This window comes from Gracilinanus agilis, chromosome 2, assembly GCF_016433145.1.
Source record: "Gracilinanus agilis isolate LMUSP501 chromosome 2, AgileGrace, whole genome shotgun sequence".
Taxonomy (NCBI): domain Eukaryota; kingdom Metazoa; phylum Chordata; class Mammalia; order Didelphimorphia; family Didelphidae; genus Gracilinanus; species Gracilinanus agilis.
In genome coordinates, this window is record NC_058131.1 from 522199663 (window position 1) to 522221816 (window position 22154).

A 22154-nucleotide genomic window follows, 5' to 3' on the forward strand; every position below is an offset into this window, starting at 1 on the left:
AGCTAAGGTCTTCCTGACTCTATGCGTAGTGCACTTGACCACTGAGCCACATATGCCTCCACAAAGATAGCAATAAGCTTCAATGAAGGGATTAAATCCAGGTCCTCAGACTCTGGAGTCAATGATCTAATGTTTTACTTAAGATTCTATTTTTTAACATATCTTTGCTTAGGAGGAGAAAAAGTTGCCTAACGATGAGTCATAAAGTTGCGATTATAAATTTAGGAATCAAGAAAATGATGCCATCAACACTGATAGAGAAGGTTCAGACCAGCAGGTTTGGGGACATGATAATGGCTTTGGCTTGCATATGTTGAAGAGAAGGCAGATAAAAATAAAATACTGGAATCCTTGGGGAAAGACTCAGAATAGAACTACAAATTTGGGGGTCCATCAATCTGCTGAAGCCATGAGAAATTAGAACAAAGACAAAAGGGAAAGAAAAGGCCCCAGGACAGTTTAAAGAGCAGGAAGAAAAGGAGGAGCCAACAAGGGAGACAGAGATAGCATGAGTATGACAGAAAGAAAGAGCATGAAATTTAGTTAGAAAAGCTAAGTTCAGATCCTTGCTATTCTTTGACCTCAAGCAAGTTTCTTCTGCCTTAGTCTCAGTTTTTCTCATCTGTAAAATGAGTAGATTGTATGGATGACTTGTAATGCTTCTTCCAACTCTAAAATCTATGTTCCGAAGGCTGGTCAGAAAAAGAAAAGTGTCAAGAATAGGACAGGAGAGGGAATCAAGAAGGAAAGAAGGGATTGGGGGGTGGGGGGGGGGGGAGGGAGGGCAGCTTGATTGGCTCTATGGGTAGAGAACTAGGCCTGGATATGGGAGGTCCTGGGTTCAAATTCTGCCCTCAGATACTTCCTAGTTGTGTGACCCTGGGCAGGTTACTTAACCCCAACTTAACCCCTTATCAGTCTTCTGCTTTGAAACTGATAGTTTCAATGCTCAGTATTAATTCTAAGACTGATGGTATGAATGATGACTTCCCCACCCTCACTGGATCTCAGGATTTATTGATAAGGTCTCCAGTTAACCTTGAAAGTCATTTCAGTAAAGTGGGGAGAGGGTAGTTACGAAGTAAAGACAGTGACACATTATTCTTTCTAGAAGTTTAGCAGTGAAATTGGAGAGGGACAGTATATGATAATTTGAAGACTTAATAGGCAAGATAAGGGTTTGTCCTTTTTTGATTTCTTTATTTTGAAAGGGCAGCAAAAAAAACAGTATGATTATAGAAAGAAGAGTCAATAAAGATTAAAAGACATGGTAGAGGAGGATAATGGTTTTAGCAATGTCATGTAGAGAGACAGTTTAGGACAGTGATGGTGAACCCATAGCACAGGTGCCAAAGATGGCATGCAAAGCACCCTCTGTGGGCACTTGGTCACCTCCCCCTCCCTCCACTCCCTGCAGAGTTTGTTACTAGAAAGGTAGAGAGACTCAGGAAAAGCTGCTCCTGCCCCCCCTTCTCCATCATGTCTGATTACATTTTTTCACATCCCCCACCCCTCTGCCTAGCAGTCCAATGGGAGTACACGGGGGGAAGGTGGGCAACTCACAGGGAGCAGAGCTGGAGGGGAGCAGAGCATTCAGACCACTCCTCTCCCCGTCTCTCTACTTGCAGAGGACATTCCTCACTTCCCCTAGCCCTCCTCCCAGGAGCCCAATGGAAGCACTTTCTCCCTACCCTATGTGGGATAAGAGGAGGGGGACAGGGCACATGGCCTCTTGGGGTGGGGGGAAGCAATACCAGCATTCGGTCTGGGGTATGGGGTGGGGCCTGGCACTCCAAAGTTCACCATCACTGGCTTAGGATATAATAGAAGCTCTTCCCTTCACAAGGAGAATCAGAGGAATAGAAGAGTTAAGGAGGTCTAAGTCTATTCTAAGGTCTAAGTTTGGCAGATAGTGTTAATGTAATGGCATATAGTGATAAATGTTTAGTTGGTTGTTGTTCTTTGTCCTTGAAGAGGATAGAAATGACCTAATTGGTGATATCTTTTGATTCGAACATAAGTTGGATGTAAACGAGGCAGATTCATTGGAAGTCCAATGGCAAGACAAACATCAAGATGACTGGCAATGATTTGGAATACAGTGGATGACCTTGTTTTTTTTCACATCTAGCCAAACTCCAAGCACTCCATAGCTGTCTGACTTAATGACTTGCTTAACATTACTATTTTCTTATTGACTTAATAACTGCTTCTTTTAAAGAAATGGAAGAGATGGAGAAGTTCATAAAAGACGACCTCAATTACATAGAAGAGGCAGAGGAGGAGAGATTTGGGGATAGAGAAAAGAACATTTGGAACAGAGAATGTGTTAAGAGTTCAAAGCCCACCCTTACCACTCTTCCACCAAGGAGCCAATACACAGAAATTAAGGGTATTTAAAAAAAAGAAAAGAAAAGAAGAGTTCAAAGGAGGGGGCAGCTGGGTAGCTCAGCGGATTGAGAGCCAGGCCTATAGACGGGAGGTCCTAGGTTCAAATCTGGCCTCACACACTTCCCAGCTGTGTGACCCTGGGCAAGTCACTTGACCCCCATTGCCTACCCTTACCACTCTTCTGCCTTGGAGCTAATACACAGTATTGACTCCAAGAGGGAAGGTAAGGGTTAAAAAAAAAAAAAGAGTTCAAAGGAGATGAATGAAAAGATTTCACGTAGAAGTCCAGTTGAGATTAAACATCTGGTGTCTTAATTGCCTTTAGCAGTATCCTACAGCTTAGAATCAGGAGCAGGGAGGGGAAAAGAAGGACAAGAATGTCTAGTGTTTTAAGGATAGAGATCAGTGAAATAATGGACCTTACAGATGAGAAGGAAATAAGGTCAAAGAAGGGCTGACAGACTGCTAATTGTGAAAGACAGGCATATAGGAGAAATAAGGAGAAAAGGTAAGACCAGAGTTTATAGTAGGACAGTTTTCATCGATGGTGACAATGTTGAGGGGGGACCACCATGATGGGCAGTCAAGTTGCCATGGAGTGGAGAGAAACATGAGATCATGGTTTCATAGCTATAGAGCTGGAAAGGACCTTAGAAGTTATCAAATCAAACAGCATCATTTTCTAGATGAGAAAACTGAGGTACAGCCAGGTTAGGCAGTTTGGCTAAAGTCCACAGTAACTATCAGAGGCAGAATTTGAAATTCAAGTCTTCAATCCAGCAGGTACATCCATTGCACCATGAATTAAGGTCTTTTTAAAAACTTAGGGAACAATAAGGGTATTAAAAGTTGCCAATATAAATATTCGAGTATAAGTTGATATCAAAAGAAGTGATAAATAATATACTGTCCTCACTAAAAAAGATGAAGAAGAATCTGGGTCTCAGAGAGATTCCTACAGTCACACAGGTAGCAAATAAGAGAGAATGTATTTTCCTCAATACTAGATTCTTCTAGGGCTATATAGCACACACACATTAGCTACTCAAATGATTGTTAAATGAATCATGCACCTAGGAATAGAAGCTTAACTTTTCTTTTACCTTTTCCCACAACTTTCCCTTAATTATATACATATATGACTCAAGAATAAGTCCTATGGACAATTCTGAGGGACTTATGAGAAAGAACGCTATTCACATTCAGAGGAAGAAATGTGGGAGTAGAAACATGAAAGAAAAACAATTGCTTGATCACATGGGTTGATGGGAATATGATTGGGGATGTAGACTCTAAGCAATCACCCTAGTGCAAATATTAATAATATGGAAATAGATCTTGATCAATGACACATGTAAAAAGCAGTGGAATTGCATGCTGGCTATGGGAGGGAAGTGGGAGGAGGGGAGAGAAAAATCATGAATCATGGAACCATGGAAAAATATTCTAAATTAATTAATTAAATGAATAAAGAACTTCCCTGGAAATAAATGTTTCTTCTAAAACAAAAAACAAAACAAAACAAAAAAAACCAAGCAAACAACACTTCCATACCCTTCCTTCCTCTCTTCTGTAAGAGATTCACTAAATACCTTCCTTCTCTCTCTCTCTCTCTCTCTCTCTCTCTCTCTCTCTCTCTCTCTCTCTGCCAGCACCTTTTTTATTTAAAATATTTTATGTATAATTCTACATAAGAATATTGTTGTTAAGTAAAAATATTATAAAAGCCTCCTAAGCGGTCTCTCTGTTTCCATTCCCTTCTATCTCCAGTCCAGCTTTTCCATAACATTCAAGAAGACAAAAATTTTACTACAATACTCCCATATCTAAGAATTTTCAGTACATTTTTATCCTAAAGTCTATATAAACCAGACTCCTTTGCCTAGCATTTAACATCCTCCATAAGCTGGCTCTAACCTGCCTTAGAGCATTATCTTATATGGCTTCCCTCCCTCTATTCTGTATTATAAACCAATTACAGTCTATTGCTTAAACTCAAAGTATCATCTCCTACCTCTGTATATTTGCACAGGCTATACCCTGTGGGGGGAAAACTTCATAACACTATTAGGGAAACAGGATTTATTTATTATTTTGAACATAGCCTTGTGTGGCTAGATATTATTTAACTCAGACATGAAGGTCTGAGATGAGACCCTACAGGAGGAGCCAGAGATTACTGCAAAGAATGGTTGGGGCTCCACCCAAGCTTGTGTTTTGAATTGGCCAAGTTTTATTGAATGTTTAGATTTACCTGTTGGTATACATCCCAAGCCTCACCTTCTCTGGAAACTGCCTACCTTGTGCGCCCATTTCTACACTTGTACCCCGTTTAGGAACTGCCTGCATACAGGTCACTCTTTGTCCCACTGTTTGAGCACCATATAGTCATATAAAACTGGCAGAGCCTTGGTTGGAGGGGGAAGGCAGCCATACCTCACCCCACCACTCACCCCCACTCTCTCCTTTGCCAAATCAACTTTTTAAATTAATTGTATTAATTCTTTCTAAAAACCTTAGGTTTGAGTTTTTTTGACCAACAACCCCCATGCCTGAAATACACTTGCTTCTCTTCCCTAATAAACTACAAGCCTCCTCTTCTATGAAGCCTTTTTTTTATTAAACATTGCCTTCTTTTTTAGAATCAATACAATGTATTGGTTCCAAGACATAAGAGCAGTAAGGGCTAGGCAATAGGGGTTAAGTGACTTGTCCAGGGTCCCACATCTAGAAAGTATCCAAGCCAGATCTGAACCCAGGAATTCTTGTCTCTAGGTCTGGCTCTCAACCCACTGAGCCACCTGGCTGCCCCCTATAAGGCCTTTTGGATCTCTTTTCCACCTAACATCTTCACTGGAACTTAGAGTTCTCTCATATCCTGAAATTTTCCAACAGCATTTATTAGGATCTCTCTTTTGTCCTATCACACTGCTGGCATCTGGAATTATACTGACCTATGTACCACTTAGCAGGCTATAAATGTCCAGTAGGACAGAGGCAATGTGTGTTTTTTTTTTCTTTTCTCATTTATATCTCCAGGGCATAGCAGAATACTCTGCAAATATTGGCACATAATGTTTGCTGACCTGAACTGAGCCAAGTCTCCACCTTCAACCATTCTCCGATGTGACTATCAACATATATTTGTAAGGTGGTTAGCTAGGATTGGAGCTATGATCAAGGCTACTGATCAGTTATGGCTATGGTCAAAGCTATTGGTCAGGTTGAAGGCTGTAGTAAAATTGATTTTCTCTATGGAATAACACAGAGAAAAATCAACCTTAGATTTTTTGGTCAAGGTAGCTCCATGCTCTGATTAATTCAGCTTTATGAGTTCAGATAATAGTAACTTTAAGGACCACTTCTATATGTTTAATATTGTCAATTTCCACTCAAAAGAATGCTAGAACTTTAAATAGCTATGACAGATTTTTAAACAGGATATGATTGAGAAGATTAAAGATGTCTGAGTTGTCTGGCATATTACATTAATGGACTCTTAGATCTGACCACAAAACTGTTCCTCAATCTCTTATTTCTCAGCATCTTTTTCACTATTAAATAAATGCAGCAATTTTAATTGAAGTATTCATTTACCTAAACATCTAGTATCACAACAGTGAAGAGAAATTATAATTAAGTAACTGAATTAGTTAAATATTGGGGAGTGGATAAAAGAGAGTTCTAAATGGTCAAGAGCAACAAGTTCTCAAAGTTGGTTCCGTGAGGTCATCATTATTTTCACAATAATACTAAGACTTTGAATTCCTGAGAGGGTAAATACTGATAGACATAACTCACATAGACAAAAGCTCTCTGGGGTCCTCAATAACTTTTAAAAGTGTAAAGCAGTTCTGAGACCAGAAAGTTGTTATAAAGACATTTTTTTGGCTCTCCTCATATGTCTAGATTATAAACCTGGCAGGAACTTTCCAACTGTAACTTTTCTAGTATTGTTGTTTTAAGTCTTGGATTTTTACCTCTGAGGATTACTGTCACGTATGTCAAGGCTAATACAGTCTGAAACTCCAGAAGATTGGTATGTGTGTTTGCTCTAGGAATCCAACTGAAGTCAGCACTCCAGTCCTATCGATTATCCCTTAGCAGACCTGCATGAGCTAGATTCAAAAGGCTTGATATATACTTAAGACAGGAGAGAATTCTATAATCTTTGATTTAGGAGAGAATCTAGTTTAACCACCTCATTTACCAGATGAGAGAATGAATCTAAAATCTATTAAATTGAAATATAAAGATTGTCTTTGTTTTTTGCTTCAGTTTTTTAAAATAAGATTTTATTGATCTTTATTTATTACATCATCATAATCTACCAAATATCCTTTCCCCTCTCCCTCCTCCTCCTAAAGAGTCATCCAAAATGATAGTATTTCTTTGAGAGGGTATATTCTCATATCTTTTCATGTGAGTCCAGCTTGATCTTTATAATTCTATTACGTTTACTTTTGATTTCTGGTATATTATTGTTCTTTTCCATTAAAATTATTGTAGTTAGTGTATGTACTGCTTTCTTGGCTTGCCTTACTTTATTTGGTATCAGCTCATATAGCTCTTTCCATGTTTTTCTATATTTATCACACATATCATTTCTTACGGCGCAATAATATTCCATTACATTTGTGTACCACAATTGGTTTAGTCATTCTCCAAACTATGATTAATCTATTTTGTTTCCAATTCTTTGCTATTACAATAAATGCTGCTATAAATATTTTGGAGAATATGGGGACAACTTCTTATCAAAGGCTTTCTTGGAGTATAGGGCCAGTAATGAAGTCTCTGTTCAAAGAGTACGGACATCTTAGTCATTTAATTTACATATTTGTTTTTTAAAAATCATAAACCCAAAATAACTGAGTTTTATTCTAAACCAGACCTATAATTTTATGGATGTAGGAAATTTTCTATGAAAAAACTCCCTCCATTGATGCCGACTGGCTCTGCTCTGCCATTTTGAGTTTTTACTGAGTGGCCCTGAGCTCAAAGAGTGGCTTTACTAAGGCGTGTCTGCTGCACATGCTATAGCTTCTTGGAGCCACCAGTGAGAGAGTTGGGTGAAAGGTGGATGAGCAGCCCTTGTAGTTGTCCCTGAACATCCCTCCCTTCACCTGCCTCTCAGGGTTGTGATAACAAAATGAGATAATATTTGAAAAGCACTTTGGGAATTTTATAGGACTATTGTAGCAACCCTGGCTATTATTACCTAATAAATGCTTTTTTGTTGATTGACAATTTGATAAGCAGATAAAATTTAGTTTTTCCCCACTCCTACTCTTATAATTAATCCCTGTTTCCCAAGAGATTGCAAGGGAAGAGTTTTAGTATAGTTGTTCAAAAAAAAGAAATAGAAAAGAGGCTATCAAAATACAAATGAGGTAGAATTTAATCATATAGATAGTGAATTCTCCAGATATTGATCCCACCAGACATGATTAGGTGTATCCTATTAGTCACAGGAAGAAGAAATTGAGAGTTCCAGCAGCATAATCTTTGTTTATCCAGTTAAAACACCAAATTCTACTGTAGGGCTACTTAGCAGGACATGCAAAAGTCCCTACACAGTAATTCTCTGCACAATAATTCAGTAAAAATTGCATTCAAAACAGCACCTAATATCAATGTAATACCTGGAATAAATTCCAGATTGCTTCTGCAACTCTTTACCAGCTCCTGGGAAGGGGAAGAGGAAGGGGAAGGGGAGGGGAAAGGAAAGGGGAAGGGAACAAGCATTTATTAAACACCTATTGTTTATCAGACACAGTGCTAAGCACTCTATAAATATTACCTCATTTGAAAAAAAATGGGAAAACAGTTCCTGCTTTCAAGGGGGTGTACATTCTTATGTATATAATAAGCTCTAAATGCTCCATGGGAGCTAAAAAATGAGGTCCTTTAATTACAGTGAACTTCTGAATTTTCCTATATTTAGCTTTATGTACAAACATAAAAAATGGAAATAGTTATTTGTATTAAAGTTATATTAAATACCCCACTTCACTTCATTCTGATTAAGTCCGAAAGGTTTTGCAAATGAAACAGATATATTCTACATCTTGGAAAATATTGATCACTAAATTGTAATTTTCTATAATACATAATATCCCAAAAAAGGAATGTAGCCCAGAGGGTTAGATTTAAGGGTTAGAAACATTAGACTCTGACACATACTAGCTATAATAACCAAGTCACTTAATTTCTTAGTGATGCAGGAAAATCACTAAGACTATTCTCACTGGAAAGGCTCCACACAGATAAATTCATATGACATGACCAAAATAATAATAAAATATCGTAGGTTTTTAAATGATTCCATTTTAAGACTAGATATTCACATTGCCTTGCACTTAAAGTGTGATCAATAAATATTCGCTGAATATTTATTCAAGAAAGCCATAGATTATTGTTGTTTTTACCTTGCAAAAAAAAAAAAAAAAGTGGAGGGGGAGTGTGTGAGTACACATTTATACGAGATCACACATTTACAGAAAGAACAACCAAAAACTCTCAACCATGTAAATAACAAGATAAGACAAGGTAAAAAACCCAACAAATTCTATGTATAATTAACCAAGCTAACTAATCTTGCTTGACTAACGCAGATATAAAACATCAACTCTGAATCTAAGCCAAATCACTGGTTTTTTGGATCTCAGCCAAAACTGAATTCCTTAGCTGGATATCATAAAAATGACTTGTCTTCGGTGTTTACAGTTTCAGTGGCTGTAGACTCAATTCCACACTGGGCACCTTGGCAGTTGCCCAGGGGAACAGATCTGAATCCACTATTATGCCAGAATGTACCATGTGCATTTGATTAGAACTAGAGAAAGAAAAATGATAGCTACTGTACTACTACTGAAGAAATATTGTAACAGAGCTCATTGTCAGCTAATTGCAATGCATGCTGCTTGGTAAGAATTCATAAGCCTATCGAAAACAAAAGCCACCTTTGCAGATGGTTGCCCTGAAACCTTACTTTTTCATCTTCATCTGCTGTGATCAGGAAGTTAATTGATTTACCTAGAGCCACAAAGGTGAATCCTTATTGAGCAGCAAAGCTAGTGGCCCTCAAATCCACCCATCACTAATAAAATATATTGCCATATTGTTTGCCCTGCAAGTTTCTGACAGTATTACCCACTCCCATCTCAATACCCTATTACCATTAGAATCAAATATAAACTCTCTGGCATTTAAATCTCCTCACATACTGGCCTCTTCCAAAAAGTTATTCCCAGCCACTGACCTTGTGATCCATTTATATTGCCCAACATAGGTGGGCACTAAGAAGATGTTCTCCCTCTCTCCCCAGGCACTCCCTTTTTATAAGAGGCCCTCCACTCCCCCTTACCTTGAAGGAATGAAAAAACATTTATTGAGCAACTTAGTAAAGTGAGCCAAACACAGAGGCTAAGAAACAAAGACAAAAGGAAAAAAGCAATCCTTTGTCCTCAAAGAGCTAAGGTACCAATCTGTTAAGCCAACATAGACATCACTTAAAGGGGAATAGATGGCAGGAAGGGAAAGTTCTTCTGATTTGGAAAACTACGGAGATGGTGGGCCATAAGAGAAATGGATAAATTCTTTCTAGGAGCAAAGACAGTAATGATTTGATTATGGCTCGAGAGCTGGAAGGGGGTGAGTTCAAGCATAAGTTCAATGGTGAGTACATGGTCAGGGAAAGAAGAGAATCATGGTTTGGGGCCACTATAGGCATACCAGCAGTCAGTGAGGTAATTCTATGATCAGAACTGTGGGGCCCCAGAGCAGGAGTTCCTGCAGTAAAAGAGTTAAATCCTCCAGTACTTGGTATTCCTAGAAATCTCAGATTTCCTGCCAGGGAGCTCAAGAGCTGCCTTCAATCAACATTAGGGGTTCTTGCCTTTTTTGTTTTTTAATCATGTATCATTTTGACAGTCTGGTTGCCACTATAGGACCCCTTCTCAGAATGTTTTTAAATGCCCAAAACAAAATATAGAATATAAAGGAAACCAAACATATTGAAATACCGTTATCAAAGTCTAGGGTATTCCAAAAGTGTTAATGAATTTTAATGTTCCATTATTAAAAAGTAAGTTCCTTAAATTCAGCAACTGTAACCCATTTTGCATTTTAAGTCTTCAGTAGCATTCCCTCTCACACACACACACACACACACACACACACACACACACACACACACACCCCACTTTAANACACACACACACACACACACACACACACACACACACACACACACACATACATACACCCCACTTTAAAAGAATACAATTTAAGATTATTCACACTGTACCATCTATCTCAATCCATAGGACGGAGACTTGAGCATTCTTCTAAAAGTTAAAAGATTAAAGGGAGCCATATTGCTGGAGTCCTAAATGAAAGCTTGTAGACTGATTAAAAGATGTTTTAGTGTTTCATTCATATTTATACAAATACCTTTCTATGTCATCAGTATAAGATGATTTTCAAATGGAGAAAATACAGGAGTAACAGATTTTAAAGGCCACAGTCAAAATTTAAAAAAAAAAAAAGGTAAGAGTTGAAAAACTGCTTTACCAGAGGAAAGGTGAAGAATAAGAGAGGAATGAAAAAATAAGATAAGAAACATAGGGAAAAGTTCAATGTACATATGATTAGAAGGATCAGATGGCTGGAAGTACATAGGTGATGATACAAGGGTTAGAGATTTGGGCTTGGAGTCATAAAGAGTTACATTCAAATACTGCCTTAAACACTTTACTACCTCTATTTGACACTGGGTAAGTCACAACCTCTCTGCCTCAGTTTCTTCATCAGCAAAATGAAAGAACTAGGCTCAATAGCTCTAAGGACACTTAGCTCTAAATCTATGATTCTATAGTGGCTATCCTTTTTTTAGGATTCATATGAGTGAAAGAGTCAGAATTTTATCTCAAATATTCCAAACAGAAATGCCACTGTACCTTCCCACTGTCTCTTCCATTAAAATATGAACACCTTAAATCAGGAACTGTCTTGTTTTTCTATTTGTTATCCTTAAGGCTGTGCACATAGTAAAGTGCTTAATAAAAAGCTTTATTTATCCAAAATGAATAAAAGTAAATAATTTTAAAATAGCCCTCAAATATTCCAGACTACCACATCCATGCAAATTTATTTTCTATATCCTTTAAGGCCCACTTGGACAATTGGGGTTCCTTCCCATTTCTAAGATTTCTTAATACAGTTCTTATCAACCTCGTGTCTAACCTAATCAAGTTCATATCTAACCTCTTACCAATTTCAATTCTCTCAGCTACTTAAATACTCCTGCTGGAAATTCATCTTTCCTCTAAACAAAAGAAGCTTAATTAAGCCTAGACAGATAGAATACAGGATTTCTAAGGTCCTTTTTCTAAGCCTACAGGTTTTCTTTTCCTAAAACTTAAGCAGGTCCAGAGAGGAAAGGAGATTAAAGAATATGTGAGAAATTAATAAAATTAGATTTCTTTAGGTCTAGGGAAAAGACAAGGGTTGGCAGCTATAATCAAATTGCTGCCAGCTGGTCTAGCTTCACTAAACACAAAATGTAAGGAAATAGCCATAAACTAGGCAAGAGAGTGAAATAAATAGCACACATACACTTTGAGTCTAGAAAGATAATTCAACACTGCAATGGATAAAGCAGAGAAGCCTGGGAAATCAGTTTCTAGAGATGCTTCGCTTCCCTAGACTGAAACTTCCAAATTGGGTGTGTTCTGCCCAAGAGCCAAGAATTTGTTTTGTTTTAAACTGCCAAAGTGCTAACTACTGAAGGTTTTAGAGGAAGATTTATATCTATTAATGACAAGATCTCAATATTTAGCCACAACATGTTACCATTAATACCAGAATATTATCTTTAAAAGCCATTTATTTTTGGCATTTAAGGTAATCTAAGATTATTCACCCAGTACAATTCAACCCAATTCATTGGAAACAAATAGAAACAAATAGAGACTTGATCAAATTTGTAGAAGTTAAATGAAAAAAAGGTACACATTCTCAAAAGCTCATGTAAAATTAATTCTTTTCCTCCGAGTCCCCTCTTTGTCCATTAGAAATTTGGGAACTGAAGAGTTCCCAAATAATCAGGAAGGTCCTTTTCTCCCCAAGTTGTCCTAGAAAAAGCCAATGCAATGACTTTTTGAGAGTTCATATGAATCAAAGCACCTTCTCGAGAATAACTTAAACCAGCCTGGAAGCCTCAATAATGTATTTGTGTAAGGATGTGACACATATTATTTGGAGAAACTCTACATCAAGGATATTACTCCTGGCAGTAAGAACCGGATTGTTTATCCAGGTTAGGAAATAGAAGTTTGGGGACAGCATTGTCTTATCTATGCCTAGGACAGCCTATATTCACATATCCCAAGAAAAAATAGCAAACAATTTCCCCCTCCCATTAGAATTCATTCTTTCTCAATGGCCAATGAAGAAGTGGTCAAGTTCTGATAGGAAAGGCTACTAATAAGCACAGAAATAAAATCCACAGAAGTCTACACTGGGTTTTTGTTTTGTTTTGTTTTGTTTTAATTTCTACAAGCTGCTTTTTAATTTAATTGTTCTCCAAGAGTAATTCAAGGTGAAATGGTGAGGGTTGGCCTAGGACTATTTGACTGGTTCACACAAGAATCCCTTTGGGGAAGGGAAGCTACTTCCTTTGTGTCCTTAAATACACCACCTTCTGGAGCTGTTCCAGTTAAGGCTATTTGAGATCAACCCAGTTAATAAGTGGATTTTCTAAAAATAGTAGTGGGAAACACTAGGAAAGCTCTTGCCTTTTCTTGAGTTTTCCAAGAACTCAGTATTGGTCTCTCTAGTTGTTTAAGGGCAAAGTCTGGGAATAGTAAAATGTGAATTAGAATGGGCCAGCAGTTCAGCAATAGATATTATATCTAAATAAATACACATATACATATGAACATGAATGTGTATACATAGAAATACATAGATGTATATATCCACTCTTGTGAGTTAGTGACATTTTTATTTGGTGAGTTATCATGAGAACTCTAACTAGTTGTTGACTATTACTGAGCAAGAATACTCCTGGTTCTATAAATTACAAGGAAAATAAATCCTTGTTCCCTGAGACTTATGCAGCAAAGTAAAAGGAGAAAGTGGTGACCAATATTTGTCTTGGAGATTTCCTACATTCCTGAAAAAGGAGGGAGCAGTTCTGGAAATGAATACAGGGAGGGTCTTTGAGTAGGGGTCACACTTGAAGTTAGGGGGCGCCATACTGCTGCACTTTGGGAGAAATTACAACCAGGAAAGATTTCCCCAGACTCCTCAATTAAGCCCCTAAAGACAGTTTTCCAACAAGTTCAACTGCCAAGGTCAATTCAGCCCAGGTAACTTAAGGAAGGGCTCCCTTAATATCCTAACAATCCTTTTTCTTCAGCAACTGAAGTCTGAACAACATTTCTGCTCTGCAGCCTGTTGACTTAGTCAATCTCTGGGACACACTTCTTTTTTGATGGCCTTTGCTTCCTCACAAGACACATTAAAACTAAGAAAAGTGTGTTCATGGGCTCATATGAATGAGAACAGCAAAAGACCTAAAATAGATTTAGCAGATTCTGCTTTATGTTCGATTAGATTTCCATGCCTAGGTATTCACAGAAGGAAATGTACTCTCCATATTGGAGATTGAAGGAAATAAGGAAAGGACAATCAAGACAAATAAATAGGCAAAGTTAATGAAAATTCCTAGGGGAAAAAAATGGATTTCTTTCTATCAAAATTTATTAAATGAAGAGCTTGATAGTCAGCTCTGCCCTCAAAAAGCTAAAAGGTTTTTTTCTATGACCAAATTTGAATCAAACCTTCTGATATAGCTTTTTTTTTTTCAAGTCAAGGTATGACACCGTGTACATTTTTTCATTTGTTTGGGAATATTTTTCCTTACTTTAAAAAAAATGTACAATTAGAGTATGAATTAGAATATGAATACAAATTGAATATGAAGAACAATGGTTTAAGATAGCAGATGAGAATGTAGACAAAAGTAGGCTTTTTTGTGAAAGCTTCCTAAATCCCATTTCTTAGATTGGACAACAGTATCAAATTTCCTAGCTTCAACTTTCATTCATTTAACAAACAAACATCTATTTTTGCTATGTTGCAAATCATAAAGGGAGTGGGAATTGGTTTTGTAATGAAAGTATAATAAGGGAGCCAGAGAAGTATTTGAGTGAGCCATCCAGTAAAGATTTTACAATCCACTTACTTTTTGGATGAGTTACACTTAATCGAGTTATTTCAATCATGGGATGATATCCCACCAATAGGGGATAAAACCATCAAATCCCATGTACACTTTTTTTTGCCCTGAGCAAGTTTCAAATTCTTTCCAATAAAATCTCCCCCTTAAACTTTTAGGATTGAAAAGATAGGAATTACAAAAAGAGTAGTCCAGTGGAAAGGACATTTAATTTGAATTGGAACTTGAGTTCCAATAATAGCTCCGCTCACTTTTTTTTAAATCTTTTTTGACATAAGCCCAATGCTTAATAAATAGTAGGCACTTAATAAAATGCTTGTTGACTTATTAGTAATTAAGAGTAACTTAGGCAAGTCACTTTGTCCTCTCTGTAAAACAGAACTTGTGAGAGATGGTGTCTAGATCCCTTCTAACTCTAAGTGAGCCAAGCTGCTAATCATAAGAAGCTAGAACTGGAGAGATTTATGTGGAATGATGAGTAACCTTCTTGGTTATTTATTCACCACCACCTCAAAATTATATATTTTTTAGGGGATGGAAGGAGGGCAACAAGAAGCATTCGTTTATTTCAAACTCTCTACTACCTTAACTTAAAGAACTTTAGGCATCTTTAGTGTCCTTCAAAATAGGACCAAGTCTAGTACCTAAATTAATTAATTAAAATGACCAAGTGCCTAATAAATGCCTATTGATAGACCTCAAAAATTCTGTGATGCACTCTCCCCAAATTAAAAGCAAATGTTTAGGGACTGGTTTTGCTTTTAAAGAATTTGAACTACTCTTAAATAATTCTTTTAGTTTCCCCAGGGATACGGAAAGCATATACTGTGTCCTGATACTTCCCCCCAACACACACACATACACACACCAGGAAATAATATTTATAAAGCACTTAGCACAATGGTTGGCACATAGTAGGTGCTTAAATAAATACTTGTTCCTTTCTGCCTCCCTCCTTCACTTCTTCAAGGACTCAAAAATGTATCTGTGCCACTTGTCCTCTATTTTTTTGTCTTAGTACTCATCTCAGTTCATGGGCCAAATGGGACAGCAGTGGCTCCTTTTATCTCAAGATCAGTCTTGACTTGTGAAACACTCTTTATTTTTCCCCTAAATGGGACATAGGTGTCTGATCTTGTAGCTTATGGCCAGTTTGCTTTCCTCGGTGCACCTCAGGCTTTTAAATATTATTCATGCTCTAGTCTACCACTCGTCTGCTTATGATAAAAGAAAATGGAGTCACTTGAAACAGCTGCCGGAAACAACTTTGGGTGGACCAACAAACACCTGAAGACAGATGGCACGTGGTCCCTCCATGTCTGTAGATGAATTGTGTAGGTACAACAATTAAGGTAACTTCTCACCTTTGCAGAGATGCTGCCAGTATTCGCTATAAACATTTCTAAGAAATTACTGTCAAGGGGATCTCTTGAAGGATAAGTGAACCGAAACCTCTTTTCCTTCCAACAGTACTTGACTACTCTCTCATGATCAATTAATTAGTTGTTTGGGTGGATTTCACCATCTATTTACTGCTACAGAAGGGCCTGTTCTAATGGTAGCAAGAAAGGATCTCGACAACCAACAAATTAGCTCAACTGTGTCTTGGGGTCAATGGGCTAAATGCACAGACTGAAATGGGGGAGGAGAGGAACTCCCGTGAGTCCAAGAAATTGTCACTTTAAGAAAGACAAACAAAACAATTGCGGGTCCTCAAAGACTGTATCTGGAGGGATACCTTAACAACAGGTATGGGGGCTATAGGAGTATTTAAAATAAAAAAAATTTTTTAAAAAAAGGTTACTCCTATTCCAAATCATTAAAATACTCCTAATGGTAACCTCTCTTCTTAATTGATCTCCAGATCAAACTATCACCAAAATACCGGGAAACAAGAGTTTATTGGTCTTTTACCAGCAACCAAAGACATGAATTCGAAGGCAGTGGTGCTGATCACAGATTTAGAATAGGAAGGGATCTCGGTTGACATCTAGTAAAACACCTTCATTTTGTATATAAGGAAATTGAAGTTCAGAGGAGGGGAAATGACTTGCCCAAGGTCACACAAGTGCTACTGGCAAAAGCCAGGATTAGGTTTCCAAGTCCAGGGCTCATTCCACTGTGCCGTAATATCAGCAGGATTAATTCTTAAAATAAGTGCCAGTAGCCTTGGTCCAAGATTTTAACTCAAAACTAGTATTTTTTGTTTTAACCCAAACTGGTATTCTTTGTCTTATAATTTTTTAAGAGGAAAGTTCTTGCAGTGAGTGGAGTGCTTAACTTTGGGATCCGTCGGAGCGCCGCTCTTCCCAGTCCCCAATTGAAAGCAACAGCGCCCTTACCTTGGACCTTTCTTTGACATAGTATTTGCCCAGGCGGCTTCCACAGTACAAAACCAGTCGGTCGATCAGGGATAGGAGGAAGTTGATGGCTTCGCAACCTTCCTCGTTGCCCCCAATCCAGGTTATCTGGTCTCCCCGCAAATGCCTCTTGGATATCCCGGAGCGGGGTCCAGCCAGCTGCCCGTCCTGCAGGTCGCCGTTACAATGCAGTTGCTTCACGCGCTCCAGGACGCAGTCGCCCACTACGTCCCCCAGGAAATTGTCCAGGTAGCAGAAGCCGATGTCATGCAGGCAGGGCACTATGTACTCGAGGGCGATCTTCTCCAGATCCAGGTGCATGATGTGACCCAGGGGCATCGCGGTTCCCGAGGGGAGAGGAGCCGCGGGGGCCCCAGCGTGCGTGGTTGGAGGCGGCGTGTGCACTACTAGGGGAGACAGATACCCAGAGTAGGGGCCCCGTGGACCCAGGGCTCCAATACCTAGAAGTCGGTGGGCGGCGCCACACTAGCAGCTGCGAAAGGGACTCCAAGGTCCCAGGGGATGCCGTTCACAACTCCTGGAGTGGAGTCCACTTAACAAAAGCCCGTCCGCGCTTCTGTGGAGTTTGCGCGGGGCTCATTGACCCACCACTGGACTGGCCCAGGGTAGAGAGCTGAATGGAGACCGTTTGGGAGCGCGAGCGCAAGCCTCTGTGGCCCAGACAGGGACCTAGGGGTTGAGTATCCGCTCCCGCCCAGCCCCGCCCCTTACCGGGCCACCCAAACTCCGCTGGACGTCACCAGGTCCCGCCCATAACTGGGCAACACTCACTTCTAAGGACGTCAGGAGGCCCCGCCCCTGGCTGAAGCAAGCAGAGCGGGCAGCTTGGTAGTGGACCCCGCCCCCTTCGCCCCTTTATAAAAGTGGGGACGGTTCGCTTTCCTTAGGCGGAATTCAAGTGTTTTTTTTTCGATAATTTGGTTTTCTTTTCTTTTCTTTTCTTTTCTTTTCTTTTCTTTTCTTTTCTTTTCTTTTCTTTTCTTTTCTTTTCTTTTCTTTTCTTTTCCTTTCTTTTCTTTCCTTTTCTTTTTTTTTTTCTTTCCTTTTCTTTCCTTTAGGTTTAGGAGGAGAGGTAACCATCTGTGTGTCTGGCCAATTTGACAGGGGTAAAGCCAAATTTCAAGATACCATTGATTTGCTTGTTTTTGTGTTTCTATACATTTTTCATAAACTTGAGCTACTGAACCCAAACTCGGTGAAACTTATCTTATACCAACTTCTGAAACTATATTGAATCCTAGTGTATTGCCTACCAGGATTTAAAAAAAACTAATCGAGTAGGTGTCCCAGTGGAGAGAGAGATTTCACCTAATGATGAAATCTCATCTTAGGCACTGAAGTAGTCCTGGGCAAGTCTAAAACTACCCTTAGTTTACTAATCTGTAAGTGGGGACAATAATAGCATCTACCTTCTAAGGTTGTAAGGATTAAATGAGATAATATTTGTAAGCTGCTTTGAGAGCCTAAAAGTACTATACAAATATGAGCAATTTAAAAATCATATCTTCTATTAGAAAACATAAATTAATCAATGCATTGACTAATTAAGATTCCCAAGGCAAGCTAACTTCCTACTGAGAGGTATTGTACACAGGTTGCAAACTCACACATGTATTTTGGAGGCATCCAGTTGGGGTGATTTTTTACTTGACTAAGCATGTTTGTTAGAGGGATTTCATTCCTCCCATCCTTCTTTGGTTGGGGGAAAGGGGGAGATGGGAAGGAGAGAAAATAAATGTATGATCGTTTTAAAAATAAAAAAATTAAACTAAAACAATGGGAAAGAAGGAAGTTGAAGGGAAGGAGGCGGGGAAAGAGAGAAGGAGGAAGGGAGAAGGAAGGGAAACAGGAAAGAAAGGAGGAGGGAGAGGAAAGGAGAAAGGGAGGGAAGGAGGATGGAAGGAAGCAAGGAAGAAGGGAGGAAGTCTTAAGTCTCTTCAATAATAACCTGCATATTTGACTGCCCATTATTTGCAAGATGTGCTGGGTGGCCAGAGGATTTGGGCCAGAAAAATGTTTGCTTTGGCATATGTGTCAGTGTAATTAAACCCCAACTCCTGCTTTGTTGTTGTTGTTGTTATGGCTGTATCTTAATAGTACGATGAACTATACCCTATACCCTAGGGATGGGCTTAACCAAACAAGTAAAATTTCAGTTATCTATAGATAAAAGTCCAGTTTAACTTATTACACATTCTCCTTCCTTTTCTACACTAGTGACCAGAATTGAAAGGGGACAAAAAAGGCATTATAACTTGCATAATTATTTTGCTGTATAAGAGGCATTGATATTCAATGTTTTTTTCTATTTGAATTTAACAGAAAAAAATTATAGTTTTTAAAGGTACAATTAGAAGACTGAAAGCTGGATGTAGAGTCGGGAACACCTGAGTTAAAATCTAGACTTAGGCACTACTTATATGACCCTGGGCAAGCCACTCAACCACTGTTTGCCTCAGTTTCTTTATCCGTAAAAACAGAATAATAATAGTACCTACCTCCCAGGGTCATTGTGAGGATAAAAATGAAATAATACTTGTAAAGTGTTTTGCAAACCCTAAAGCATTACATAAATGCTGGCTATTGTGGATATTGGGAAAGTCACTTAATCTCTAAGCTTTAGTTTCCTCATTTGTATCCTGGGCTTGATAAGAGTTATATCACGTCTTTCAGAGAGTTGCTGTAAGAATTAAGTTTTAGGGAAGACTGAGTGACTCAGTAGATAGAGAACCAGGCCTGGAGTCTAGAGGACCTGCATTCAAACTGGCCTTAGATACTTCCTAGCTGTGTAACCCTGGATAAGTCACTTGCACTGGATTGCTTAGTCCTTGCCTGCCTTTTTTTTTTTTTAATTTTTAAAAATTTTTAAAAATTTATTTTATTAAGAACATTTTTCCATGGTTACATGATTCATGTTCTTTCCCTCCCCTCCTCCCACTCCCCTCCCATAGCCAACACGAAATTCCACTATAGCCCTTGCCTTTCTGACATAGAGTTGTTACTAAAACAGAAGGTAAGTTTTTTTTAATTATTTCTGCATATATACACATATATGAGTACTCCATGTTTAAATGCTATATAGGTTATGATTCTATAAAGTACTTTGTAAATTTTAAAGCGTTATGTAAATGTTAGTTATGGATATATTTTAATATATATGTGATATATATTTAACATTTGACTACTCATTCCTTTATCATATACCCTTGCTCTCTTTTCACTTGCCAGAAGAAAGATGATGACAGAAAAAAAGAATGAGGCCAAACACCAAAACTTGAAAATCAACAGGAGAAATATTCCCTGTACCTGCTTTAAGGGGAATGAAAACTGGCTCTATCTACTTTAAAGGAAATGGGGAGTGGGAATTGGTAGCGGTAAAAGAAAGCAAATACAACAGAAACCTGAAACTTGGGTGTGAGAGGGGATGATTAATGATACAATCTTTAAATAAATTGTGGAAAGATGCAGCAGGACAGGGAGACTTGGGTACAAATTCTGTTACTGACTATGTGACTTTGGATAAATTGCTTAAATCCTTAGTGGTCTAGGTTCCTGGGTCAAATTCAGATAGAAATAGGGTCACTAATCTATACATAAGGATCCTTGCAGACTGTATATTGATTAAGTTTTAAAATGTAATATTATCTCTGTTTTATTGTATTTGGGGGTGGCTGGGTAGCCCAGTAGATAGAATAACAGAGTCTGGAGTCAGGAAAATTCATCTTCCTGAGTTCAAATCTGGGCTTCAGATACTTATTAGCTGTTTGACCCTGGGCAAGTCACTTAAGCCTGTTTACTTTAGTTTTCTCATCTGTCAAATGAGTTGGAGAGGCAAATGGCAAACCACTCCAGCATCTTTGCCAAGAAAATCCCAAAAGGAATCATGAAGAGTCAGACATGACTGAAATGACTAAATAACAAAAAGTTGTACTTATTTTGTTGAATATTCTCCAATTACATTTTAATCTGGTTCTAGCCTATTTGGGAGTGTTGCATATAGTATTGATGAGTTCATTGACACAACTAACAATGGTCTCTCAGCTCCAAACTTTAGACATGTTCCAGAGAGCCTAGACTTTATTGCTCCAAATAAAGAAACAAGCTCCTGCAACCCAAAGGGGAAACTAACCTCAAAAGTTCTTCTGATCTTCTCATCAGAAGTACAAGTCAGTCCTTCTCAACATGGGACTGAGCAACTTTAAAGGTTTTTAATTGCCTAGTTATTACTCTCTGTGGGACTTCTGTGTTTTGTTATTCAGTCATTTTCCAGTCATGTCCAACTCTTTGTGATCCCATTTGGGGGTTTTCTTGGCAAAGATGCTGGAATGGGTTTGCCATTTCCTTCTCCAGCTCATTTGACAGATGAGGAAACTGAGGCAAGCAGGGTTAAGTAAATTGCCCAGGGTAATGTAGCCAGTCTGTGGCCACATTTGAACTCAGGCCTTCCTGACTTCAGGTCTGGAACTCTGTCCATTGTGCTCCCTACCTGTCTTGGGAGTTCTGTTCTTGTCCACTAAAAAATTGTTTATAGTCCTAGATACTACTGCAAAGTACTAGTGTCTGAAATTAGTTTCATAGTGGATTAAAGAGCAAGATAAAATGCCCCCAAAGTGTTGCATCTGAGAGGGAACAAAAAGAGAAGGGGAGAGGTGGGCAGAAGTAGTGCAAAGGTAAGGTATTAACACAAATCAGGCTTCTTCCTAATCCGTCTTTGGTCCAAGATCAATGTCCAAAGCATATTTCTTCCAAGACTCAGTACTGGTCTTGAGAAAAGAAGATTTGGTTCTGAATCTTGCCTCCAACATATGCCAACTCTTCTATGACTGTGTGTAAATTATTCAACTTCTTTGTTCCCCGGTGTTCTCAGCTGTTAAATTGGAAGTTTGGACTTCATGGATCCTCTTACAGCTCAAAAAATCTCATTCATTCCATTTCCTCAAGATAATACATTTGGTAGGTTTCAGAGGAAATCAATCAGTTTTGAAGCCAGTCCTGATTGGTCAAGACCCCTTGAAGAATCATTCCCTTTTTTGGCTTTCTCCCTAATTTGGTCATCAAAAATGTATAGATTCTTTCCCCTGAGGGAGATTACTTCCATAGATTCTAAGATACTCTTTGGGTCTGGACTCCTA

General features: G+C 38.5%; 1 protein-coding gene across 1 annotated transcript in view; it reads right to left on the minus strand.

The window, feature by feature from the left end:
• EGLN3 (egl-9 family hypoxia inducible factor 3) overlaps nt 1-17647 on the minus strand; it is a 39917-nt gene extending 22270 nt beyond the window's left edge. Inside the window, exon 1 of the mRNA XM_044662158.1 lies at nt 16984-17647. Within this exon, the coding sequence (XP_044518093.1) occupies nt 16984-17340 (357 nt within the window). The 5' untranslated portion in view covers nt 17341-17647. The remainder of the gene's footprint in view (nt 1-16983) is intronic.
• Between the last annotated feature and the right edge of the window lie 4507 nt (nt 17648-22154).